Source organism: Aythya marila, assembly GCF_965140915.1.
Source record: "Aythya marila genome assembly, chromosome: 6".
Lineage (NCBI taxonomy): Eukaryota > Metazoa > Chordata > Aves > Anseriformes > Anatidae > Aythya > Aythya marila.
This window is the reverse complement of record NC_139047.1, coordinates 38855351-38881756: the sequence shown is the minus strand read 5'-3', so window position 1 is coordinate 38881756 and position 26406 is coordinate 38855351. Positions and strand designations below refer to the sequence as shown.

The 26406-nt window shown below is 54.9% G+C and overlaps 2 protein-coding genes across 2 annotated transcripts; one reads left to right on the top strand and one right to left on the bottom strand.

The window, feature by feature from the left end:
• Positions 1-4072: 4072 nt before the first annotated feature.
• Positions 4073-6751, top strand: ERMN (ermin; the record flags this gene model as incomplete). The annotated part of the gene is made up of 3 exons (XM_082762870.1): positions 4073-4319; positions 4646-4732; positions 6333-6751. The coding sequence occupies 3 exons, from the start codon at positions 4073-4075 to the stop codon at positions 6749-6751; spliced, it is 753 nt and encodes a 250-aa protein (XP_082618996.1).
• Positions 6752-8262: 1511 nt separating this feature from the next.
• GALNT5 (polypeptide N-acetylgalactosaminyltransferase 5) lies at positions 8263-24496 on the bottom strand. The gene is made up of 10 exons (XM_082763948.1): positions 22508-24496; positions 18807-18973; positions 17826-17945; positions 17289-17424; positions 16794-16913; positions 16223-16340; positions 15349-15672; positions 13475-13555; positions 12808-12969; positions 8263-11029 (listed from the first exon to the last, which is right to left on the bottom strand). Exons 1-10 carry the CDS (start codon positions 23797-23799, stop codon positions 10889-10891), a joined length of 2661 nt encoding a protein of 886 aa, XP_082620074.1. The 5' UTR covers positions 23800-24496; the 3' UTR covers positions 8263-10888.
• Between the last annotated feature and the right edge of the window lie 1910 nt (positions 24497-26406).

The window sequence follows — 26406 nt, the reverse complement described above, 5'->3', positions numbered from 1 at the left end:
AGGTTGCTCAGAGCCCTATCCAACCTGGCCTTGAACACTTCCAGGGATGGGGCATCCTCAGCTTCTCTGGACAGCCTGTGCCAGTGCCTCACCACCCATACAGTGAAGAATTTCTCCCTTACATCTAATCTAAATCTCCCCTCTTTTAGCCTGAAGTCTGCCCCTCCCAGTGACCGGGTCAGGGTGATCCCTCTCCAAGCATAAACCACAGGAAGGACAAGGTCGCCGTATCAGCCCCTGGTTTAGCAGCAGATGGGCAGAAGTTCCGCGTGAGGTGACGGTGATGGGACCGAGCACGCGGTGGCATTTCCAGCAGCAGGGCTGGCACAGCACCTCCGCGCCCGGCACTGCGCATGCTGCTAAGGGGGGAGCGGGGCGCGGAGTGCAGCAAAGTTCCCTCTGGTTACACGGGTCGGTCCCTGCTGCTCAGGCACTGGTGGTTGGCAGCTCAGTGTGGCTTTTCAAGGGCCTGGCAGTGCCTCATCTGCTGCTCCTCAGACCTGTTTGTCTCTTCCACGCTCCTGCAGCTCTCCAGCCAGCCATGCCCCTTTTTAGTGACCTTCCCACTCTGCAGTTATTTTGCTCGGCTCTCTTGGCCTGTAATTCATATTGCTGAAGTTTTTTCTACAAAGCCATGAAGCGTATTCTGGCTTCTGCTGGGAAAATTTCAAATACAGTGGAAAAGCATGCTGCCTTCAAGGCTGTATTGCCCTGCACAAACTCACCCCTCGCAGATTACAGGTCCAGGCCTGGAAGCTACTGACAGACGTGAGGCTTTTGCATTTCCCTGTCTCAGACTCGACTTTCTGCTTGCCCTTGGTTTTGTTCCGTTCCACTTCAGCTCTGCTCGGGGCAGGCACCTCTCATGTCGGTGGCCAGTTCACTGTTTTTCAGGGATGGCTGCATTTCTTCTGCCTTCGTGCATGTGGTTCTGCTCTGGTAGTTTCTGCTTTCAGACCAGACATTTCCTTTCTCGTGCAGCTGTTGTAGAAGTGTTCTGTAGCAGCTGGTGGCACCTAGCTCTTGTAGCAGTGAGAAGAAGATCACGAGACGTGCTTATGTGGGGTTACTCTCTGCTGCCTGCCACTGCAACTCAGACAGCAAGCACACCTCGCACACGCATAAAGCCAAGAATTCATTGTTAATATCACTCAATTCTTAACACTGTAATTTGATGTAATTATTCATCTGGACCCAACTGATACAAAAAGAAGTAGGATGTCTGCTATGTGTGGTGCCTTTAGCATGTTAGATACTAATTCCTGTTCTCTTTGCAGCCCCTAAGGCCAGCTCTGCCCGGCTCCTTTCTTTGGCTGCCTGCAGGTGAGCTGTGCACAGCCATGGGGTCCCTGCCTGTGCCCATGCATCCCCCCATGCCTGCTCCTCTCTGCACCATGCCCCATGCCCTGCTGCATTCCCTGGCACTGCCGCACGTGTCTCAGCACCACATGCCTGCTTGTTCCTGCTAGGTGCACAACCTGCGGCTAAGGCAGCACCCGGGGCTTCTGCTGGCAACGAGGGACTGCCCCGGGCAGGTGGGGACAGACCTGATGGAAGTGCTGGGGACCACAAGGCAGTGTGGTACCCGATGGTGTTCTGCCTCGGGGGATCTGCAGCTGGAACAGCTTCAGTAAGGTTCGTCTCGTTCATTGGAAAACATTTTTCTTAAAAGGTTAAAGAGGCAGAAATGGGATGGCTTTCAGCTTGTGCAAATGAAATGTTGTTGTAGGCTCAGAACATATTTTTGCCAAACTCTATTTATAAACAGCTGCCAGTGGTGGGAGGAACCTGCAGCTACTTCTCCCTCGTGCCCAGCTCCGATTCCATCTGCATGAAAATTGGCTGGGACCGCACCGGTGCCTGAGCAGCACTGGGCTTTTGGCCACCATGGCAGGACAGGGACAGGGACAGGGACGGGGACAGGGTGGGCAGCTCCGTGCTGCTGGCATGGCTCTGGCATGGGTCCTGTGCCGGCGGTGCCTGCGGCTGGGTGGGATGCTCACCGGCCATCACTTTGGTCTCCTCGCTTCCCAGAAAGCCAGCGGCAGCTGTTTGTTTTTCAGGCTGTCAGCACCTGAGTTACTCTGCCTGTGCCCATTGTCTGCAGGTAGTGTGCCCCTGGTTTGCCACTCCTGAACGCATTCCTGCCTGGAAGGGAGGCAAAGTGCTGCTCCTCCTACGGCATCATGTGGGGACAGAGAGGAGCAGAAACTGGAGGATAAGCAGTTAATGACAGATGAGCCTAAAGAACCCTGCAAATACCCTGCAGCACCTGCTTCTTAGTATTTCTGAGATGAATTTGAGTTACTGTGGCCCTAATGAGGCTCACCGACTTTCAAATTCCCGATGTGCTCTGGTGTCTCTGCACTCACAGGTGCTACTTACGAAATTTTAGAAAATGGGACTTGTTGAATGGAAACTTCCTTCTTAAAAGGTCACTCGGAAAATGGTTTATAATAGATTCATGCAAATAGAGCTTCAACCACGAGCCGCTAATTTGGGACGTGAAAGGGGGAGAGCTGGTTGTGTCACCAATAGATGGCACCACGAAGTACCTCAACGTGTTCCCAGAGCTTTTTGCACCAAGAAGAAAGGCAGGTGCTGGGGAGAGGCGGACAGGACCCGTCCCTGTCCTGTCCACACTGGGACTGGGGGGCAGCTCGGCTCCCAGGGGCTGCCCCAACCCGTGGGACACCTCGCTGCTTGCAGCGCTGCCTCCCGCACTGCGGATCAGCCTTGCTGCTCCCCGTCCTGAGGTGCTGAGGAGCCTCCCAGCTGCCATACCTTCCTCAGTGGTGTTTCCAGACCGAGGGAACCCTAGGGACAGGACCTGGCAAGCAAGGAATCGCATGCAAGGGCTTTTCGGATTATTTCAGAGCTAAGGAAATAGCTTGGGAAGAACAGAAAATGATCTCTCTGCCCTCCAGCTGTCAGCCTGTGCCACATACCCACCCCTCTCCTCATGAGGGTACCTGCAAGTGGGTGCTGCCAACCAGCTTCCAAATGTCATCATCCATTTGTCTTGGACATTTTTTTCCAACAAAGGATTGATTTTTGAATCAATTACACCAAACTCATTTACAGCACAGTGAAAAGTTGTTGATTAAAAGATGCAAACTCACAGATGAACAAGAACAGTCAAAGTGTTTTGGCTCTGTTTCTAATCAAGGTCTGATCTCAACAAGAGGATTTCCAAATCCCAAAGCCCAAAGATGTCAAAAATGTTGTATTGTATGAAAACAAAAAATCATTCAGAGCGGGCGATTACATTCTTATGTAAACCTGGCTTCATTCGGCAGGGTTGAGATGAGTTCAGCTGTGCTCAGGAAATGGCCGGCGCTGTTCACGCCACCCTCGCCCCCCTGCGAGCTTGTAGGTCCGTCTGCTGGCTCACGATGTGTTTATCTCGTGCCTTGCCCTTTCCATGTTCCTTTAAGGAGTATTTCAGCTGCTGTGGCCCAAAGCTGCCTCCCGGAGGCACGGTACATTCTGCAGCCACTGGGCATCGTGCAGGATGTGTCCAGGCCCAGCCGAACCACTCAGACAGGGCGAAATGAGGCCCTGGTCCTGCGGCAGCCCATGGGGCTTACAGGGCAGGAACCGGGGGCTGCGGTAAGCCGGTTACACGGTGGTGGTGGGAGCGAGGTCACCCTCGGCGGATTAGGAGGTGAGAACAGTCGGTGCTCCTGTCGCAGGGGGGGAGCACAAAGGGCCATTGTGTGCAGAATACAAAATCCCTGTGTATTACCGCGGGCTGACATGCTGAAAGACCCGCTCTACATGCCAGCACAAAAGCCGCCTTGCTTCAGATTGTTTGTTTATGTAAATTTCAGCGGTGCATCTAATTACGAGGCCGAGCAGCCCGAGCGCCGGGCGAGGTGCTGATTGGGTCCTGGTGGCGGTGCCGGCGGACAAGCCCCCGCCAGCCCGTGGCTGTCACCGCCGGCCCCGTCTGGCCGCAGAGGGGACACGCGGTGATCGCGAGGACGTCCCGGGAGCAGCGGCCCAGCCCGGGAGCAGCGGGACGGGGCCGGCAGGTGCACGGCCTGAGCCCCTGGGCACGGTGCTCAGCATGACCGAGGACGTGCCGGCGGTGCCCAGCATGCCCGAGTGCAACGGGAGCGTGGTCCCTGAGAAGGGACCGCTCCAGGTCATTGGCATCATCGATGACATCGCCAGGCCCATAGGGACGGGGCCCTACACGAACGCAGACACCAGCCCTGACGCGCCGCTCGCAAAAGGAAATGAGGAGGAAAGTAGAAACTCGCTGGTGGAGGACGTAGTGTGTGCAGATTTTGACAGAGAAAAGCGATGCGAAGGTAAAGTATGATGCTGCCTTTATTTGGGTATTTGGAGAGAAAAGCCTCTATTTTGTGTATAGTCTTATGAATAATGGCATGTATTGTGTGTGTTATTCAGAACTGCAAAGCTACAGGCATAGTAACAATGGCTCAGAGTAATGGGGAGTCAGGGACAGATTGAGCTAGAGGTTACAGAGACTGAAATGAAAAGTATATGACCAAAGGAAAAAGCAATGTTTTTCACTTTGCTCTAAAATTCTGCTGCCAATCTGCAGCCATTAAAACCTAATTATTGTCACTAACTGCTCCATAAGTACATTTCTCGTGCTTTGTATTTCCTAAAGAAAAGCAAGAGGAAAATGATGTGACGCTACAGCAGGGATCAGTTGATCTCCAGGACACAGGAACCGGCAGCCAGGAGTCAGAGGAAGGTAATGAAGAATGCCGTGTGATGTGACTTGTTCTTCTGAGGCATAGTGATGAGTAGCCTTCAGAGATGAGATTATACAGATGTTTATCTTTTTCAAATCCGTTCAAACCCTCACGCTGCAGAGGAGGGTGACTCACTCCCATCCGTAGGATTGCAGCAGCTGCTGCCTCTCCTCCCGCGGTCTGTGCATGACACCTTTACTCTGGGGTCGAAGCACCCTGGGGCCTTGACACACGGGGTCTCCAGCCCTCCTGTCAGGACGGGAGATGCTTCATCTTCTGCTCCATGCAGGATAACGTTTACCTGCTGTTTTGTTGGATGGCTGTAAGTCTAAATTTTGCATCCTCAGAACCCAAACTCTTCCCTTCCTGATTTATGAAGTGTCTAAAATGCCCTGATCCCTAAGTAACGAGCAGAAATTTGTCTGCCCTCTGGAACATCTGTTCCTGTGTCCTTCCACTTGTACTTGGATGGAAACAGACAAGCATGCTCCGGCCAAGCCTGGGCCCCCCCTGCCCCTGCACAGAGTGGGGCTGGGGGCACTGTGTGCTCTTTGTCTTCGTGGGCACGCCAAAATACAAAGTCAGTGAGCATATTTAGTTATACCATGCAAAAGGTCACTGAAAAAGGAGGGGTATTTTATGGCCTTGGGGACACACCTGCATGCTGGTGGTGCAGGGTGAAGTCCTCTTGAAGATTTGGGATATCCTCTTGGATGTCCCAAATGCCGGTGGGATGCTCTCCTGGCCACGGCCATCCCGCATTTCTCCCTCCATTGGTGCACCCACCAGGCTGCGATAAGCTGGTGTGTCTGTATGTCAGCTGCCACATAAATATTGAACCTCTCCTCACAGAAGAGCAGATTAACAACTCGGAGTAGTTGTTGTGGTGTTGGCAAAGCTAAAGTCATTTGAACAGAGCTATAAAAGATATATGGTCGTGCCTTGTAAACAGAAACTGGTGCTGCTTTGATTAAGAAAAGAAAAAAAAAAAGTATGAACATTTGTCCTGGGCAAAATAATATTTCCTAGCAACTGCATGGGTTTTGAGGAGGTGAATCATGATGGTGGCTTTCCCACTCGGAGCTGACATCTCCACTCCAGCTGTGCTGCTTTACAAGTGCACAATAAAACCTATTAAACGATCTTGCACAGCCCCCCTTCCATCTCAGCCACAAGCACTTTATCTCTAAATTGCAGGCAGCTTTTTAGTACCTAACCAATTTAGTCTAATTAATACTCAGGACTCCACAGGCAAAATGTTGAATAGACCGTTTGTTGTGACACTGGAGCAGAGATGTGCCAAACAGGACAAATACCAGATAGCCATCCAAGTGTCACCCGCCACCTCTGAAGCCGGGACGTGCGTGTGCCCGCGTCCCTGGGAAGGCCGCATGTGGGGTCCCTGCCCCACGGCCACGCAGACGGGTGCAGGCGGGTGAGCTGCAGCTGGGGGTGCCCCCCGTGGCACTGCAGTGTGTTGGGGGCTGTATCTGGTCCTGGGAGGGCAAGATGGAGCAGCTCGTCCTGCCAGGCAGCAGGCAGGTGGCATGGGGCATGCGGGCAGGCAGCCCCCACCTGCATAACTCTGTGTTGCTGCAGGGCCAGGCAGTGGGCAGCCAGCACTGGGGACAGCGGCCAGCCCCAGCGGGGAGGTGGCGGGGACCCCCGCGGGCACCGCTGAGCAGAGAGCGGACGATGCTGATGAGGAGGAGGAGGAGGAGGTGGAAGAAGAAGAGGAGGACACCGAGGAGGACGAAGTGCAGGTGATAGAGATGCAGAAGGAGACCAGTGAGGCGTCCCGTCAGCAGCAGCAAGAGAGCGGCAAGGAGGTGTCGCCCCCCACCAGCCCTGGCTGCAACGCCCAGGCTGAGAAAGCTGGGGAGCAGCCCAGCCTGGGGAAAAAGAATGACATCTCCAGACACAGCTACTCCCGGTACAACACCATCTCCTACCGGAAGATTAGGAAAGGAAACACCAAACAAAGAATTGATGAATTTGAGTCCATGATGCACTTATAAACTGAGGCGGAGGATTGCTTACTGAGACAGCAGTTCACTTTGGTTTTTGTTTTGTCTCCCTCCCCCTGCCCCCCGACATATTTCTTCATGCAACATGAAGTCACTGCTTTTTGGCTTTTTGTATGATTTCATAAAACATTGTGAAAATGTAACTTCTATGCTTCACTTTGCCAGCAGGCAGAGGCACCCATAGAACAGGAGAATAATCAGGTCACTAAGTGTAATACCATTTGATTTGAAGTTTACCCTTTATTTTCTATCTTTTGTTTGTTTGTTTGTTTGTTTTGTAACCGTATTCCAACTCTGGTATGTCTAGAATGAGCTGGGGCTTCTGTAGCTGCAGGCACGCAGGTGATCCAGCCGTGCTGGTACCGAGTTGGCAGTGCAGCCATCCCGGTGGTGCTGGGCAGCACAGGGTGAATAAGAAACACCATGACTGTTTGCAACCGCAGCGCACTCCCTTGCTGTTTGTCCTTGCTGCCAGCCGGTGCCTCTCGTGCTGCGCTAGGAACCACCAGTGTGTCTGTGCGGGCACACTGGTTTGTCCAATAAAACCAGCCGGCACCAGAAATCTGTTCTGAGTGTCAGCAGTGTGGACGGTGAGTTTTTGCTCTCATACTTTCTTCTCAATTTCCAGGGTAAGTTTAGATGCAAAATTTACAGACTTTTTTAAAGACAGGGCAGATTTTTAACATGATTTATTTTTGTCATCTGAACACAGCCTTTCTCCATTTTTAAAAGCCTTTGCATAACTACAGTGCTGTTGATTTAGTCTCTTTCAAACTGTTTTACAGAAAGCTTTGTCTTGAGTTGGAGCTAAGCTTTGCAGATGGCATCCCAGAAAGAACTGGGGAAAGTTGAGAGCAGCTGAAAAGGGAGAGGAGGTAAGAATGGGGTTGAGGCTGTGACTTCAACTCCAGGCCTCCTTTAGCCACAATTGCTGTTTAAACTATTAGTTTTTCATTTCCAGCAGCACTGAATATTGCTTTGATTTTTTTTTTTGTTTGTTCCACATAAAGGCAATTATTTATTGGCAACGTCAAACTAATAAATGGCAATTCTGTATTGTACAAACAAAACACAGTCCTCATTGTACTATTCAGAATTGTTTATTTGCTCTTTGGCTCGCAAAAATTCAGAGGTTTGCTTGTATAAACTTATACTGCCAGTTTGTTCGCCTGCTCTCTGACAGCTGCCCTGCACCCCCACCCACTTCTGCCCTCAGCGATTCCTGTAAGGATGACGGCACATTTCTCCTAACGATTAGATTGTTACTGGGCTGTCTGGGAGAGCCGGGGCGCGCCGACAGCTCCCTGTGACCTGCCGACGGTCACCTCCCGGCACGCAGCGCTCCTCGCAGTGAGGCCAGCTGTGCTCACTGCAACAATGGGCCAGTTGCGGATGGGCTCAGCTGCGGTTACAGAGTGTAATGGGGAAGAAAATGGCTAAGACCCCAGGCGAAACAAAAACCTGAGGGTAAGGCTGGTGCCTGGATGAGTACAGCACGGGGAGGTGCACGCAGGTGTCTGCAGGAGGAGCAGTGGGGTTCAGGTGGGAGATGGGGCAGCTGTAGCACAAAAGGCAGACATCCCTTGAGTTACCATGTCTGTCCCTGTCAGTCTGCAGCATTGGCTCACGCTCCTGGAGGCAGCCAGCACACCACTCCCCGTGCTGTCAGGGCTGTGCGTGGCAGGGACACTTGCTGTGCTGACTGTAGAGTCAGGCTCCAGCTGAGCGTGGCCTCCCACTGAAGCTTGGATGAGTTTTTTGCTTCTGTGGAAAGCAAATGTGATCATCTGAGAGCAATGACCTCCCTCTCCCGCTTGGCTTGGTGGCTGGAAAAGTAAAATGTAAACTCTGGGGATGCTGTGAAGGCCTCTTCTACAGACAGACCTCCTGCCAAACCCTCAGGGGAGCTGGAAAATGGAAATCAAGGGGCATGCAGCAGAGAGTGAGCAGTACTGAGCTGAATGCTCTCCCATGGGTGCTGCCACCCAGCCCACCCCAGGGCACAGCACAGAGCAGGGGCTGCTTCTGCCCAAAGCACGTCTGCGGCGAGCTGGAGCAGGAGCTGTGAGCAGCCGGGGGGAGAGCATGCTACAGGGCACCCAGGGGGACACAGAGCCTGGAAACGCTCCTGCTCCACATGGGGAAGTTTTGCACAGAAAACAGAGTGGAGATGGTGAGTAGGGTGACCAGCTCTGGGATGCTGTAACTGCAGGCCCAGAGTTGTTCTGAATACAATTCCTCCCCATTTTCACAGTGCTAGGTTAGGGGATGGGCAGGAACGTGCCCCATGCGCCTGTGAGCGTGCCAGAAAAATGCTCTCCTTCCTGCAAACCCGTCTGATGGGGAGATCTGGGTGTTTCTGGGTGTTGTGTAACAGCGCAGCCAAGTTCATGGCCAACGGTCCCCGAAGGCATGCTCAGGTCTGTAAGTAAAAGATACCAGCATGGAAGTGAGCATTTACACAACAGGGGATAAAAGTGCAAGTGACAAGCCTGGAGATGTGATGTGACCATGACATGAGAACACTCGCTGCCTATTCAGTGACAAATGATTGAATGTCAGCAAACAGCATTTAATGAAATTCATGCTCCTGATAAAACATGACTGCACAAACAACATCTGTGTAATTTTTCTGATAGTGACTGCAGGCGAGCAGCACCAAAGGAGGGAGATAAAATCAGGAAGACATTTGGAACAGGAGCCAATCGTGAAAATCTGTTAGGCCAGTCAATATTTTGGCAGACGCAGCCTGTCAAGTGCTGTCAGCATTGATCCTTGACGTGAGAGGTAACATTATGCTGGTGCCACTTGAAAAATCAAAGGAGAGATGTGAGTTGCTTTGTATCAGCCTGCAAATGCTGCATGGCAAAGGCTCGGCCATCGTGAGCAGCGGCGTCAGAGCCAGGGCAGTGCTCAGTCCTGCAGATCCCGAGGTGCTAAGCAGAAGGCCCGTCTTTGGAGAAGCCTGTTTGGTACCCGGGGACGCAGCACCACCTTCCTGTTGGTGACACTGCTGAGTGCGGGTGACAGCTCCTCGTGGCGAGCCCCTGGGAGCTGTGTGACACGGGGCTGGCCATGTCCTTTCTGTGGCGCTGCAGCGTCACCTATCTCAGGGCTCATGACTTGTCACATCTGAATTTGCTCTCCTCTCTAATCCAGACTTTCAAAAACCGGGGTCAGCTTTTGGAGATGCAAGTTTCACAGTAAGAACAAAAGCTGCCTGTGACACCAAGTTCGGAGGGACTCGTGGTGTGCGGGGCCTGATAGCCTGGCCCAGCTGCACGAGGGCCGATGAGGGGCAATCTACCCGGTGCCACACTCCCTGTGCGAGGCCTCCGTACCCTCACAGCCACCTGTGTGCCAGGAGAAGTGCCCACAGGCTGCCGTGGGTGCCTGTCCATCCCGATCACAGCCGGGTTACAAAGTGGAGTGGGTTACAAAGCGTCCTGCTGGGGGCTGCTGCCTGCCCCAGGTCTCACGGGGCCGCCTACACCCTCACCACGCAGGGTTGCGGGCAGGCAGCACTGCCCCAGCTGGCTATCGACCCACACTTGCCTCCTGTTATCAAGAACAGGCTTTTTCGATGCACAATCAATTCCTAAGCCAACTCTGATGCTTAACTGTCAGAGCAACAGGTCGTGCTGGGCAGGATCCTGCCATAAGGCCCAGCATGGGCACGTCGGATGGATTTTTGTAATGCATTGCTCAATAAGCTTCCATTTCCCCAGGCTGTTGAAAAACAAATGGCCCAATTTACTGTTTACAGACTAGAGAGCCCTGGAATTATTTCTGTTAGCTTATATTGTTGTCTGGAGGTAACTACTGAACGTGTGCTTAGAGAAGGGGGGGGGGGCTTCAGAAAATGTTTCCATTTAATAACACAGAAAAATTATTTGAGTTTTTGCCAAAGTGTCTCACAGTTGAAGGAAACCCACATTTCAAACGTCGTTAAACCAGATGTGCTACTCTTGGTATTTTGATCTCTCAATATGCCGGTTTAAATTACGGATTTCAATTACCATTTGGAAATGAACTTCCAGTTCTGTAATTGCTGTCACAAGTCCCGCAGATGCCATTGCTGAATTCACAAGATGAAAGCACGCTGCTTCTGGTTCGATTGTGTTCCCTTCAGTCTGCATAGTAATTGCCAAACTGCCACTTCTGATAAGGATTTGCGGAGTTGCAGGCACTCACCCTCAGGGCCTGGAGAGACGGATCCACTTCCAGACAGGCGGGCGGCTGGAGGTGCTCTGAAACGAGGTGGTCTGCCTGCAGGGGAGAGGGGCGGGAGGTCCTTGGGCTCACGCAGCAAATGCTGTTTGAAGCCCAACAAAGCACGTTGCTCTGCTTTTCTACCGAGAGCTTGATTCTTTATGATATGCCTTTTTTCTTCTTTCTCCTGCATTTCCCTAACACGAGGTCTCTTTGCTGACTCAAAGGAATTTTGGGTGGGATCCAACACTTACACCTGTTGCTGAGCTAGGATTACACCATACCTTCTGTGCCTCGTGGCTTTTAGCTCCCTGGAAATTGAAGATTAGTTCTCTCCCCGTCCGAGTGGCAATTACCATGCAAAGGAAATCACTCCAGATGGTATTTGCAATATAGGGAAACGTATGTCAGGAGACGGATTTTTGTGTTTTGGAGTTTCTCTGCTAATGAACTCAAAGCACATTTACTGCAATGAAAAGGACGCTAGGTAATTCAGCAGTGAACTTCAAATGCTGGGGTAGTAAATTGGATTATGAAGGAATGAAGAGTTTGAGTGATATCAGTCCTTTTGGTTTTCACATCTGCTCATCTTTATCTACTTAACCCATGTGGCCAGCAAGGCAATATGATGAGTGCTGCTGAAGGTAAGGGATGCTCCATTTCACTGCCTAGCATTGCAATGGTTCTTATGATCATTCGGTTAATACCCAGACGGAATATTCCTGAAAGGACCAGTAAATTGTTGTGACACTGCCCCGCCACTTTGCTCACACAGGGACTGCCCCGTGAACACCAGCACAGCGGTCAGCCAGCTCCCCAACTTGAGCTGAGTTAAGTGACCGTGTGGAGATGGTAAAACTGCGGCACATCAGAGCCTGGCACATTACCTTGGCTCCTATTTCCAGCTGTGCCTTGCCCACCAGCCCAGGCAGGGCAGCAGCACTGGGTGTCTGGGGCTGCCCGCACCAACCCCTCCGGAGCAGCCAGGCTTTGGGGGGCACCACGGCTTTCCCCATGCTGGCCGGGACCTTCAGACAAGACTAACGCGAGCTCAGTCTGGAACAGGTGACAATGACTGACGGTGTACCTGTACTGCTGTCTGGACTCCTAAGTGGAGAACAATTTTCTTGTACTTTTCACAAAATATCATGGCTTTTGTCAGCCTTGATGCTGCAGTGTTTTGGCTTCAAAAGAATTATCTTTTTAGACTGAAGAGGAATGGGATCTTGCCTACAGAACGAGTGTGCTACTTAACTACTACTCTTTTTCTTTCCTAAATTAAGTGTTGTAAAGTATGCCATTTTATAGCTTTTTAGGGAGAACACCACTTACAGAAGGCTGACACAGATACAGCCATGACTTTCTGTCTTTTTGCAGTGCAGGTAATAAATGTAAGTACCCATTTTCTTCCTTTTCATAAATGTTTTCTGTTAGAAAAACAACACTGTGAACTGAATGCCGATCGATACCAAGTAATATCCATGTAAGTGCTATTGATCTCCTCTATGTAAAACCAGGACTTTCTGCTATTGTGCCACAAATGGCAAACCCCTGCTGGAGCAAGTGCCTCGGCATTGCAAGTTTCCATCTCGCCCTCTGGCCGGGCTGTGCAGCAGGATCTGGCTGCAGGTTGTGTTGGGTGGTGAAACCTACAGCAGAGCACAGCTTTACAGCCAGGCGGTGAAAGGCCGTGCGGGCAGGGGACCGAAGAGGCTACCTTCACCTCTGGGTGAAAGCTTTGGGGACACCAGCGAGCCCACAGGCTCTGGGCCTCACGGTGGGCTCGTGCCTTTGCACATACACGTGATGGGACCGCCACTGCCAAGGCCACTTACCAGCTCTGGCCGGGCCGCTGCCAGGCTGCTGTGCTGCCAGGCCAGGCTGCTCTCCCAGCCCGTGCACGGCCGCAGCTCCAGTGTTCCCGTGGTGCCTGCCGGGGCGATGCACAGGTCTCCGTGCCGGAGCAGCCGCAGCCAGGTGTAGTTGAATTTCTGGTCCTGTGGGAGGGATGGCAGGGAGCTGTCAGCCCGTGCCCCGCACTGCCCTGTCACAACCCACCTGTTCCATGCTCTCAGCACCCGCCATGAGAACTGTGCCCCGGGAGAGGGCCCCTCAGGGACCGGCAGAGCTCAGGAGAGAGCTCGTGCCACAGCAGCCCCAACCCAGCACGTGTGCCCCTCGGCAGTGCCTGCTACCCTCGGTGCACCGGGGTGAGTGCTCAGCGGGGCGCAGCTGGTGCTGCAGCAGCACACAGCACAGGTTTGGATGTAAGTGTCTGTCCCCATGCTCACGTGCAGGCTCATGGATCTATCTGACCCTCCTGCTAGTTCTGGGGCAGGGCGCTTGTGCCTGGCTACAGCCCCTGCAAGCAGAGGCAATTCCTGCCCCTCCACTTGGTGTGTCTGGGGTAGGAAGGACGGCAGGGTCGGCACCAGCCCTGCAGGCGAGGCGAGGTCAGTGTGGGGAGGTGCTACTGAGTGCTCAGTACAGGGTTATCCTTACCTCGTTGTTAACATCACACGTCTGAAAAGCTAGAGTGGTGTTTTCCACAGTGATGCATCTTGCTGTGGCTATGTTAACAAGCTAGAAAATAACCAAATGCAGATTTAGACACAAATTGTGAAGAAAGAGGAGAGGCTGTTACAATGCAGACACTGATTAATACTGTCAACGGAGCGAAGCAGAGGCATGGTGCCAGTCCTTGGTGGGATGTGTAAGTGCACACGTGCCCTGTTACACGTTTTTCTAGCATGAGAAGCCCAACACCATCCCTTTCTGGGAGCATCTACAGCTGGATGAGATGGGCTTTTCCCTGGGTTTCCTTTGGACACAGCCGGTGTTCCCGTTCTGCAGATCCCTGAGCACCAGCTGCCCACCACGACCCCTGTCCTGCCACCACCCCAGGAAGGAGCGCACCCCCCCTGGGGACACCATCCCCCACCGCCACCCTCCCACTGCTGCCACCCCCGGGACCTGCCTTCCCTCTTCCCCTGGCAGAAAGCAGAGGGATTTCTGCATTTAGTGCAGCACCTGACACGCTCACTGCCCCACCTGCCTGTTTGTCACCTAGGCTGCCTGCCCTGGCACCGTCACCCACGGGGGAACGCAGCTGTGGTTAGGCCAGTCCTGTCTGTGATTCCTTGCAAATGTAGACTGCTGAAGAATTTCTGAATTAATCCCAGTGGGTAAGTAGGCTATTCAGAAAAAAAGTTCTCAAATAAATTTGGTTAGAGTTCAGCACAGCTGGAATTTGCAGAGCTAGCTGAAAAACAGATTTTCTGCCCTATTAAATTTTGAGAATGAAGATAAAAGAACCATTCAGGTGGCCTGAATCAGGACAAAGCAAGGCACCGTTGTGAACATTTTCGTGAACACAGAACTGAAAAGTGGAGGTTTTGCTTCTGTTGAAACAAAGGTCTCTATGCATGGTCTAACTGCACTGCACAGATTTGACATAAGGTTTTATTGCTCTGAGTGAAAGAGCTGAAAAAGTTGATGTTTTCCAAAAATTCATTTTTTTTTTTTTGATGTTCTCAAGATTATCACTACTAATCCTTTTTTTAAAAAAGTCACCTAAGCTGGTGTTTCACAGAAACCTTCGTTCTAACCCAGATGGTGTTTCCGAAGAGAAAGCAATGGGACACAGCCTGGGGCCAGGTACCCGCAGGCAGTGCTCAGCACGTGTCCTGCTGCGGGAGGCACCAACCAAGGCTGGGGGCACGCTGGGATGGACAGAGGCCTCTGAAGGGATGAGCTGCTCATAACCCGCTGACGTGCCCGACCCCAGGGGGTTCCTACGCCTTTTCCATGAAAAGTGAGAGCTCACGCTGTGCTTGCAGAGCCACCGCCCCGCGCCTTCATGGCACACTGCAGCACAGCCTCGTCCAGCAGGCAGCCTGGCTGGGCTGCGAGGGATGCCCGTGAGTGGGAGCCTGCACGTTACGCCCTTGGCCTGCAGACAACCTTGAAGCGTGGCCAAAGGGCTGCTGTGCTTTCCCCGGCTCCCAGAGCGGCCTGCAGAGAGGTTTGAGGCTGTGTGCCTTGGCAGGGAGGCAGGGGACAGGCAGTGCTTGTTCCCAGTGCCTCAGCCGTGCCAGCCCCGTGGTCACCAGGTCCTGGCCACCTCCTCTCTGCAAGAGCCTTTCCTGCGGCTGCACTCAGAGACACGGGGTGGGCAGGGAAGGCAGAAAGGCCTTCGGAATCCTGGCATCACTGCAATTTGTCTTATAAACCAGATAGTTAACCACCGTGACAGGCTGGGTACTCAAAAGTGCTACCACACGCCAGGCGTACAGTGACGGGCGTACCGGGATGCTGCCGCAGCTCTAGCTGCAAACACTTTGACATGAGGAACAGCAAGCGGTTTGGGTACGTACCAGCCCGCTGGCTTTCACCAGGGGAGCCTCCAGGTCGGGGTAGACGTTCTCCAGGTACCACCTGAAATTTCGGCACTGAAGCTTCTTTCGCAGCGCGATTTGCTGGGTCAGGTCGCCCACGTCCAGGCGTCTCAGGACCAGGTGGTACGCGTGGCCGTAGAACAGCTCCTTGTACTCGTCCAGCCAGACCTCTGCGACACGGGCCAAGTTCCTCTCCACCGTTCTTATCCGATCTTTCGGGAAGGAGTAAGGGTTGTCATTCCTGAAAATATGCCCAACTCTGGAGCACGGAATAATCTCAATCTCTCCTCCGCACATCCAGACCTGAGGAGCAGAGGTTGCTTTGAGAGAAACACGGGCCAGGGTTGTGCTCTGGCTTTGCGCACGCCAGGAGAGAAGCAGCGCGGGGGGCAGCAGGGGGCTCGCTGGGCTGTGCCCTGCCAGGAGGGACAGGGCCCCCCGAGCACCCAAACCAGGCATATGGCAGCTTGGAGAAGAGGAGACTGAGGGGTGACGTTCATATTTATAAATATTTAAAGGACGAGTGTCAGAAGATGGAGCCAGGCTCTTCTCAGTGACACCCATGACAGGACAAAGGGAAGTGGGTGCATGGTGGAACATAGCAGGTTCCACTTAATATGAGACAAAACGTTTTCACGGTGAGGGTGACAGAGCACTGGAACAGGCTGCCCAGGGGGGCTGTGGAGTCTCCTTCTCTGGAGACATTCAAAACCCTTCCTGTGTGACCTGACCTTGCTGTTCCTGCTCCGGCAGGGGGGCTGCACTAGGTGATCTTTCAGGGTCCCTCCCAGTCCCTAACATTCTGTGACTCTGTGATTCTGAGATACAGGACAGGCTGCTGAGAGCAACGTACCTTGAATGAAATCTCCATATTTTCACCTCCCCAAACATCCAGTCCTGAGTCATACGTTCCCAGCTCGAAGAAATACTTCTTGTCGATGGAAAACAGGCCACCCGCCATCACCGGGCACCTGGGAACAGACGAGCAAGGTGGCACATCAGTCGGTCACAAAATACCCATCCTTTTCACCTTGCTTCTACACAGGAATCATCACGAAAATGTCAGTTACTGAATGCTCGGGGATGGTGCCCAAATGTGCGCTTACAGCATGGACCATAGGATTTGTCCCCTCAGTGCCCACTGACAAATGCGAGATTAAAAGATGGTGTTTCAGAGTGGGGATGGGAGGGAAACAGGGTGGCATGGCACGCAAAGATACGTCCTGGCAGCACCATGATGCACCCACGGGGCTGCAGGAGCAGGAAACACTTGGTGGGCTTTGGTGAGGCGAGGTGATGTGTGCTGAGCCACCGCATCCATCGTCCTTACCAGCAAAACGCTCGGCCTGGAAGGAGCCTCTGTAGCTAAATCAGTGACAGCAGAACGGGCTGGTTCACAAACCTCTCCGATTCACTTTCTTTACCTTATTATATCAGTTTCCTTGATTTTGTTTTTCTCAATGACCTCTTGTGGAATCTGCCTCCATCCAAAATTCATCGGCCAAGTAAAAATCCCACGTTGAAAGTTATCCACGGTCATGTAGCTAAACACAGAAGAGATGGAGATGACTAATTCTGAGTCACATTCCTGATTGAAATGTCACACTTAATGAGCAAAGAGGAATATCTGCACATAATTAAAACAAGATTCTAACAAATTTCATCAGGAATCCTGCTTGAATTCATGAAAAAGTGAAAAGGTGTGTGCAGTAAATGAAGTGGCCATGGCTGCTGCTAATGTTAATTTGATTGTGTGGAAGTCACCTATATTGCATATCCCCTGTGAGAGACTGTGGAAGGCTGATTAGAAGGGTTGTACGTATGTCTTTTTAAAATTAACATTTTTATGGCCAGGGTAAGAGGTTTTCTCAGGGCAATGGGTTGGAATCTCTGGGTTTCCCAGTGCTGTGAAGTGTTACCTCATGTCCTTGTCGCTGATGACCTCGATAACGGGGCAGGCCACCTTGGCGCGGCTCAGGCGGACCCTCTCCAGCAGCGGCTCCAGCCACCCCACATTGCACTCCACGTGCGAGTCCAGGAACGTCAGGACATCGCCTGTGGGCAGGAGCCACGGGCACCATCAGGCTCTAACATCCCGGGCAGCCCACGGGCTGACGGTGCCACAGCCCCACACCCCGGCACTTCCCAAAATTTCTCTGGGAAGCAGAGCTACAGCGCGGGGAGCTGGAGATTCGGATGGATGCTTGCTGACACCTTCAGGTGCCAGACAGCCGGGTTTGGTACACCAAGATGCCCTCCTCCCAGCCACCTGTGAGCCACCAGCCCCTCAGCTCTGCAGCCTGGAGCCGCTTGGGCAGGGCTGTAGCACGGTGCCTGCTCAGCACGGTGTCTGCAGAGCAGTTCTGCTCAGCACGGTGTTCAGCTGCCCAACACGTGAGCTCAGCGAGGGCAGCCAAGAGGAGCTCCTGCAGGCGTGTGGCCAGGCTTCTCCTTACCTTTGGCAACCTGCGCTCCCGCCAGCCTGGCCCGTATCAGACCGTGCCTCTCTTTGAGATGCAGGATCTTCACTTTTGGGAACCGTGACATGTATGTGTCTAGCTTCTCCTTGAGGTACTCTGTGGAGAAGGAGAGAATGAGGCTGCACGGGGTGCAGCATTTGCCAGCCACAGGCTTTGAAAGGCTCCACGGGCAAAGCATTTGCAGGGGGTCACTGCTGCTGCCGTTAGGTGACAGCAGCGTAGAGTACAGCTCCCCATAACCCACTCGTGCTAGCGAGGTTTCTGCTGCTTCAATGGCTCATGAGCAGACACAAGGGGAAGCCAGGAGGAAAGTGAAGAGGAAAACTGCAGAGACACTTTGGAGGAGATGGTATGGACATGTTTAACGATTATTTAAAAAATGAGCAAGCAGAGCCCTTTTCCTTCTCTCGCACCTATTGTCTTGTTGCATTATGGGCTCTTTTGGAAAACGTTTTTATGTGCTGCCATGAGCCTTGCTGTCGAGACAGCACCTTTGCTGAAGAACCAGCAGTAGAAAAATTACATCGTTTTAAAAGCTGTAAGGGCTGAAGACAGCAGGGAGCCAAAGTATTACAAAGCAGAGGTTTGATATGATGTGAAATGTCTGTGACTACACAGGTGAAGTCACTGTGCATGCAGACAGGGCCAGATCCTGAACGCTTTTATCATAACCACTCCTGTGTCCGAGCAACCCTGGATGTGTGCGCCTGCCACCAGCACTGAAACCCATGTGCACCCATCTGGAAACTGCGCAGAGAAGGGCGAGAACATCTTTATGAACGCATGTGCCCTCGAGCCAGGACACCTCAAGTGCGTGCAGGCTGCGTAAGCACTTCAATACATGGAAAGAAGGAAATGCGATTTCTTCCTGCAACTCAGAATTGAATTACAGAGAACAAATTGTATTTGAGCCTCAAGTTATATTAGTTTCATAAAGGCAGAAGCAGCTTCGCCTACCTTTCGTGCTGAAGTCGTCCACCAGAATGATCTCCTCGACCAGGTGGGGAGGCGAGCGGCTGAGGACGCTGTGGACGGAGCGCAGGAGGGTGGACCACACCTCGTCCACGAAGCACATGATGATGGTGGTGGTCGGCAGGTCGTCATGGACCCACTGCTCCGAGCACCTGCAACGGCAGCACTGCTGCTGTGCCCTGACTGCCTCCGGCTGAGAGCAGGGGGCAGCCCTGCGGGGACGGGATGCACCCACCCTTCCTTTCCAGCAGGGACCTCTCTTTTCCACCCCACCCCCAGGAGACAAGATCTCCTCCCCACGAGCAATGGGCGGGTGCTGGGGAGCGAGGCCGGTCCCAGCTCTGCACCCTGCTCTTGGGGACACCTGCGGGGAAAGGAGCCCTGTGCACGGGGTGCCCTCCTGTGATGCTCTGAGCTCCTGCAGGCGTGGGACCCCAGGCTTCAGGAGGTTGCCTTGTCTGGGAAAAGTCAGCAGCACGCTCAGAGTGCAGGGAATGGCCATTTCCATGAGGGGCCACCCGGCAGGGCAACCTGTGGAGCCGGCAGATGGTGAGGAAGGGTCTCCCGGCCCAACCTCTGCACCTAACTGCCATGCAGGACGGGAAGACACCCAAAAATCCGGCTGTTGTGTACTGGTATTGGCAGGTCCGCTCCCCCAGCACCCTGCGTCTCACAGCCCAGCACCCACACCTCCCCAGGGACACCCAGCGCCACCGGCCGTGCCCCAGCCCTGCCCAGGGGCTCCGAGCAGCACCCACGTCCCCGCAAACCGCCCGCAGCCTGGGCCAAGGGAGCGATAACATCTTTTCCCTGCCTGTGAGTTTGTCATTTTCTTCTGTGACAGCCCAAAACGTAACGGCTGGGTCAGGCCTGTGTCTGCAGTGTTTGAACAAAAGGTCGATGAGCAGCTTTTCTCATCGCTATTTGCAATTCAAGCACCACTTTGCTGCCTGCCTGCGGGGAGCTGGGCTCCTGCAGCAATCCATCTCCGAGGGCATCTCGAGGCGCCCGGGATGCCCCAAGGAAGAGCTGCAGGCCCCCGAACGCGCCACTTTATCCAGAACATTCATGACGCACTGGGACTTGCTTTCTCTCATCCATAAGCTGAGGTCTGATAACAGGTTTTCCTCTCTTCCTTCCAGAGCAGACCTGCAGGCAGGACAGGCACCAGCCTGCCTGCGGATGCAGAAAATGAATTTATCAATGATGAATCAGAGCTCCTGTTCACTCCGTTATCCACAGCGGACAGCAAACAGGGCCATATATATATATGCACATATATATATGTGTGTGAATATATATATACACATATATATGTATGTGGGAGTGTACAGAGAAGTGACTTCTTCCTCAGAGGTGTTAGCTAGCCAGGAGTGCTGTGGGTAAGTGAAAATAGCCCCCAAATTACAGACCCCTCGCAAGGCACTTCCCCGGCACCTGGCCCAGCCTCCGAGGGGCAGCCGTGCAGGATGCGGGACGGGGCCAAGGCAGCCCGTGGTGGAGGCAAGTGGCTGCAACAGGCAGAAGCAGCTCTTTGAGGCAACCTCAAACTGAGGAGTGCCTTTTTCTCCCTCCTTGCCTAAAAAACAGGGCTTCTAGGCAGAGTAGTGGGTTCATTACTGTCGATCCACAGCTAAAGGCATTCACAAATTCTATACGAGTTTGGGCTCTGTTTCTTTGCTAATTACATAAATACACATACACAAATAATGTACATATATTGCTTAATATATATAACTAATATTAAGCAGAAGTCAAATTCTGTTGGAATTTCACCCCCAGAGAGGCTTCTACAGAAAAACAGTCCATAGCCTCTGTGTTTGGCTAACTTCATCCTCAAAGTCAGTCAAGTGCAGGCTCTTATGTCGCTGAAGTTGCTTTGGACGATCTTTCTGTTGGGTCTGCTGCTCCCGAACCTGGCAGCAGCCTCACCGCAGCCCTGCTCTGCCCCACCTGCCCAGCAGCTGGCACACCGCGCCTGCTGGCACCCAGGGGCTGACTCACTAAACCATACAGTGGCATGCAGCACTTTTTTTTACCAGGCTCTGCATTGAGTGTTCTGCCTGCAAACATCACAGCTGCCCTGGGACATTTAACCCAGGCTGTGTGGCTTTTGCATCTTGCCCCTCCGTGCGTGGGACCCTGCCTTTATGCACTGCTGCAGAGAGACGGCGCTCAGCAAGCCCCAGTGCTGGTCAGTAACGCTCAGCAAGCAGTCAGCGTTACATCCAGACAGACTGCAGAGAGCTGGCCTTCACGTCCAGCTTTCCCTGTGCCAACAGGCCATGTGCTCAGAGCCTGCACGGCTCCTGCCAGCACTGGGGTGCCCGCGGGTGCTTCCCACGTCACCATCCGCAGGGTGCAGCCTGACACCATGTGGCAGCACAGGTCCCAGGGCCAGGGTGCTGGGACCAGCCCCTGTTTGGCTAAGGTGTTATCCCGGATACCCCAGCGGCTGCGCCTCCCTTCCCGGCAGGTGCCTGATTCATCGGAGGCGGGCGGGTGCTCCTGGAAGGCAGGCAGGTGTTCTGCTCTGCAGCTCGCCAGGGCTCGTCTTTCAAGCCTGGTTTTGAGCCACGTCAGCTCTTTTTCTGTATGCAGCCGGCTCCCATACCTGGCATCTGCACGCTGGAAAGGTGCTGCAGCTCCTTCCCTGCCCTGCTCCTGCCTCTCCAGGACTTCACCTCGGCTCACAAAGCGAGTAACGACAGCGGCACAGGAACACCTGTGTATTGTCCTGTGTGTCACAGCACAAAGCCTGTGCCACTGCTCCCATGCGGGGGGGCAGGAGGATTCACCTGAATTTGCACCTGTTCTAGACCTTGTCTGCAGCGATTCAGGTGCACCTGCTCTAGAAAGCAGCCCCATGAACGTCTGCCCCTTCTGTTGGCAAGGTACTGCCCACATCTTGCCCTGCTTTTGCATGTGGACTATGGCAGGGCGTTGGTTTGTGTTTCAAAGTGCAATACTGACATTTGCAGACTCAGCCGCACATTGCAGGGGGACAGCTGTGAAGCAATTGCTTACCAAACCACAATTCTGCCCACAGGCCCCGAGCTCACACAGCGCACACCCACGTGGCGCTGGGCAGCACAAAAGTGCCATGCAGCAGCCAGCGATGCTGGTGGGAAAAAGGAGCAATCCCGAGGACATCCCAGCACTGCCGCAGCTGCAGGCAGCCACCTGCCGTGTCCTTGTCTCAGCATTCATCAGGTGGCTTTGCCCAGGAGCCCCCTCTGTGCCCTTTAGGTGGGTGAGGCCAGTGGGGTAGCTCTGGGGGGGACAGGAAGGGGTAGTGGCAGCTCCAGGCGTGAGAGCACCAGTGCTCCCGGGCAGGGAGGGCTTCAGCTGCCTGGGCACGTTGGTGGTGTGCAGAAGCGGCTGGGGAACCAAACGCACGGAGAGCGATACAAAGCAGTGCTCGCTGCTACACCCAATAAGGCAAATAAAACATTTTAAGGCGCAAAAAGGCCCGAGCCCCATTGCCTGCCTCATGTGCCCCAGCCTGTTTGGACACCAGGGAATTTTACCCGGCTTTACTGTTAGTGACGAGCTCCTCTCACCTGGGGACAGGGAGCCCTGTCAGTGCTGGCACGCCCGCAGCCAAGGCCTCGGTGTCCCCGCTGCCCTCCCCGCGAGCCCCCCGGCAGCGCGGCGCAGCCCGTGCGCAGGGAAGCACATCTTACCCGGCAGGCCTGGTGTCCGCCACGGCTCGGTCTACGGGGATCAGGTCGCTGAGGTAGACGTTAAAGTTGCCTTCTTTCCACCTGCTTTTTGCTTCTTCTTGCTTGTCCTCAGGGACTGCCACAGGATGCCCAAACTGCCCGGGAGCCTGGGGGTCTCTGGGGGCCAGCGTTGCATCCACGGCCAAGACCCTGTGTGTCCCGGGGCTGCCCCCCGGCCGGGCTGCGCGGCTGCTGCTGCCCGCCACCCCCTGCCTGCCCTGCTCGGCTGCCCCCCCGGCATCTCCTGCCGGCCCCGCAGCTCCTGCCCCAGGGGAGCGCGGTGCTGCGGCGCTGCCGGTGGTGCTGGCGGCGAGGGTGGTGCTGAGCCTCGTGGCTGCGAGCTCCTGCGCTCCGCGTGCTTCGGGGCTCCGCCAGGAGTTCGGCACGGCGTCGGACCCGAGGCTCGGGGCTGCTGCGCTGCTGCTGGGTTTTGCCCCCGCCTTGCCGATGAGGACGAAGTATTTTTCAGGGGATGCTGCTGCCTCTCCCGCTCGGGCTCCGCGGTGCCACGGTGCCCGGGAGGCTCGGTGTGCCGGGCTGCCGGGGGGGGCCAGGCTCCCATGTGCGGCGTGCGCGGCTCCCTCCGGCACCGCCGCCCCAGCCCCGGCTGGCTCCGCGGGCTCAGGCGCATGCAGGTCCGGGCTCAGGGCCCTGTCCCTCGGTCCCCCGGCGCCTGCCGTGGCTGGCGGTGCCCCGGGCAGCCGGGCCGTGCTTGCGACGGCGCCCGCTGCCGTCCTCGCTGCCCATGCCGGGGGTCCGCTCGCCGCCGGTGCCACGTCGCTCCGCGCGGCCGCCGCAGCCGGGGACCACCCGAACCGTCGGGGCGCAGCCGGCCGGAGGGAGCCCCCCGCCCGGCCCTTACGGCCCTTAGCAGCGGAGGGCTGCGGGCTGCCCGGGGGGGGCCCCGCCGTGCCGCTCGCCGCCCGCCGGGCTGCGCCCCCCGCCGGGCTCCCCTCCGCCGCCGCCGCCGTCGCGCTCTCCGCGGCTCTGCCCCCGCCCGGCCCCCGCGGCGCCGCCGCCCGGGGGGGGCCGGGGTCTCGCCGCCCACCGCCCGCCGGCCCCGGGGAGCCCCTCCAGAGCCGGCCCCGCTCCCGCTGCCCCCGTCCCGCCGCCGCCAGCGCCCGCTGCCCGGCGGCGTCGCCGAAGGAGAGCCGGAGCGCTGCCATGTCAAAGAGCAGCCACACGACTGAGGCCACGAAGACGAAGGCCAGCGCTCGCCCGCTGCCGCGGAAAAGCTTCCGGAGCTTGTGCATCCTCACCGCGATCCCCGGCCGCCCGAGGGGAGGGGGGCGGTGCAGCCCCCGGCCCGGCCCGGCCCTGCCTTGCCCTGCCCGGCCCGGCTCGGCCCGGCCCGGCCCGGCGGGGGGAGCTCAGCCCCGGGCGCCCGCCGGCCGCTGCCTGCGTGGCATCCTGCGGCCGGCCCGGGGCAGGGAGAGCGGCCCCGCAGCGCGCCCCGCGCCCCGGCCCGGCTGCTGCACACGTTGCCCGGACAGAAAGGAAGGTGGCGGGGCAGATTTCTTTCTTTTTTTTTTTTTTTTTTTTTCTCCTCTCTCCACCCAGCCCTCAAAGGCTAAAGGCTGCGCTGTAACTCAACACCTCCTCGCATAAGGAAACTATTTCAGGCCATTACCCAGCAAACTTTCTGCCGGGCTCTTACCTCCTGGGTCCTGCCGGCTGTTAACCGTTTCGGCAGGACTTTGCCCGAGCCGCAGCTCCCCTCCCGGCCTGCGGCTCCCCGCCGCCCCCCGCCGGGCCCCGCTCCCCGCAGCGCTCCCGCAGCACGCAGGGGACCCGCTGGCGGGGGATGCACGCAGCGGCTGCGGCTCTCCTGCTGCCGGGTCAGCTCACGGCGTTCCTGCGGGTGAAGAAGAAGAATGGGATGCCAGGTGTCTCATTTAGGTACCGCAGCCAGCGCACGGCGGGGGACGGGGCAGCCCTGAGGGGACGCCGCTGTAACCGGGGCTCTGCCTGGCAGGGACTCGGCACGGTCCCGGAGCAGTGCCGGTGTGTGATTTACGCGGCTGTTGGCGCTGCAGCACGTAGGTTAAGCCTCAGCTGAACACGTGGATGCTCGTCCCATGCCGCCTTAATTCCAGGGCACGCGAGCCACAACTGCACGGCGCTGGCTCGGGCAGCTGGCACAGAAGCTGTGTTTACTGAGCACGGGCTGAGAAAAGGGTCGGGAAAGTACCTACCCTGCTCCTGCCCTGGGCAGCGGGTGAGGACGTGGAGGGCTTCCCGGAGCTCTATAAACACCCCCATGGCAGCACTGCTGGTCTGCACGGCCGTGGCTATGGATTATGGCACAGCATGGTTACGGCTGTGGGCACAGCTGGGTGCGGTGTCCCCTGGGGTCCCCGCTGCCCAGGCCCACAGGCTGCACGTGGACAAAACCCACTGGATCATCAGCAGAAGCTGTTCTGCAAATGGTCACACAGGGTGGCCTGCGTGGGCCCAGGGTGTTCAGGAGATGTTCTGCGTGGGGTCGGGGTGCAGGGGTGCATCCATCGAGACGTGCAGGGCAGCCAGCGAGTGGGGACAATGCTGGGCGGTCACAGGAGGTGCAGCCTGTAGGCACGGTCAGCCTAAAGAGCTGTGACCACCTGTGGTGTATGGGCACCGCTTGTGGTGTATGGGCACCACTTCCAAAACTCAGGATACGGGTACGGATGTGGAAGAGAGAAAAGCTCAAGTCAATGTTTTGCAGCTCTCTTAAAATCTGGTATTAATGAATTTAAAAGCAATGCACAGTACCCCAAATCACAAAACAACATATTTTTAAAGCATTTTTTTAAGTCTCCAACCCACTGTAGTGCATATATGAATACTGAAAGAAATAAATAAGTGGAAAAAAATTTCATTCATATTCATACTTAAGAAAAAATAGTAGTTTCAAAGCCCAGCCTGTGTTTATACTGTGAGATCTAAGGCATACCTTTTTGAAATAAATGGCAATTCTGTTGTTCTTCCAAGGCTTTTCTTTGTAAAGCAAGCTCACTCAGACGTGCTGGGCAGATCTGATTTCAGCAGGATTTGTTTGTGCGGATGGTACACGTTTAAGGACTTTCAGGAAGAGGGAGTGAAGGATAAGGTTGCAAAGGGATTGTTAAAAGGGAACAAATGAGTAGCTGTCAGAGACTAGGATAGCTCTGAGTCAAGATTAAACTCAAGATAAATAATACCTTCAGTTTAGAAGTAAAAATTTAAGATAAACCACGGACTGTGGTTTCCTTCACCACGCTGGCACCAGTTCTTTGTTTTTATTCTGGTTTCTTCCCTTGCTGCTTCTGTCTGCCTGTCCCAGTGGCAGGAGTGCTCGGGGTCCTGCTGTGACTTGATGTCCCTGGGGGGCTGCGTGTCCCCTCTGACCCCATGGGGTGCTCAGGGAAGGGAAGGGAAGGGAAGGGAAGGGAAGGGAAGGGAAGGGAAGGGAAGGGAAGGGAAGGGAAGGGAAGGGAAGGGAAGGGAAGGGAAGGGAAGGGAAAGGAGAAGCTTCCCTATCCCTTGGGCTTGTTCCTGCGATGTCCGACCCGTGGGAAGGGGAGGTCTCTAATGGTTCTCCAAGCGTCGGCTTCTGTTTGTTCGTTACGACAAAGTCGTCACTGGTTGGGTATGGTCAGGCATTCCCACTGTTAGCTCTACGCCTTGGCTTTCCTCCTTGGCAAATATAAACGTTCCAGATACTTGAACAGATTCCTTGACACAAGACAGCTGCTTCTGTAGGGAGAAATTATTTAATCAAGGCTACTCCATCATTAAAATAATCTGAAGTGTCAGACTGAAAAGCACAGAAGCAAGCTAACTTGAAGATGAAAACTCAACATTTTTTTCCTGCCAGAAGTGTGCCAGAAGGTGAGGTA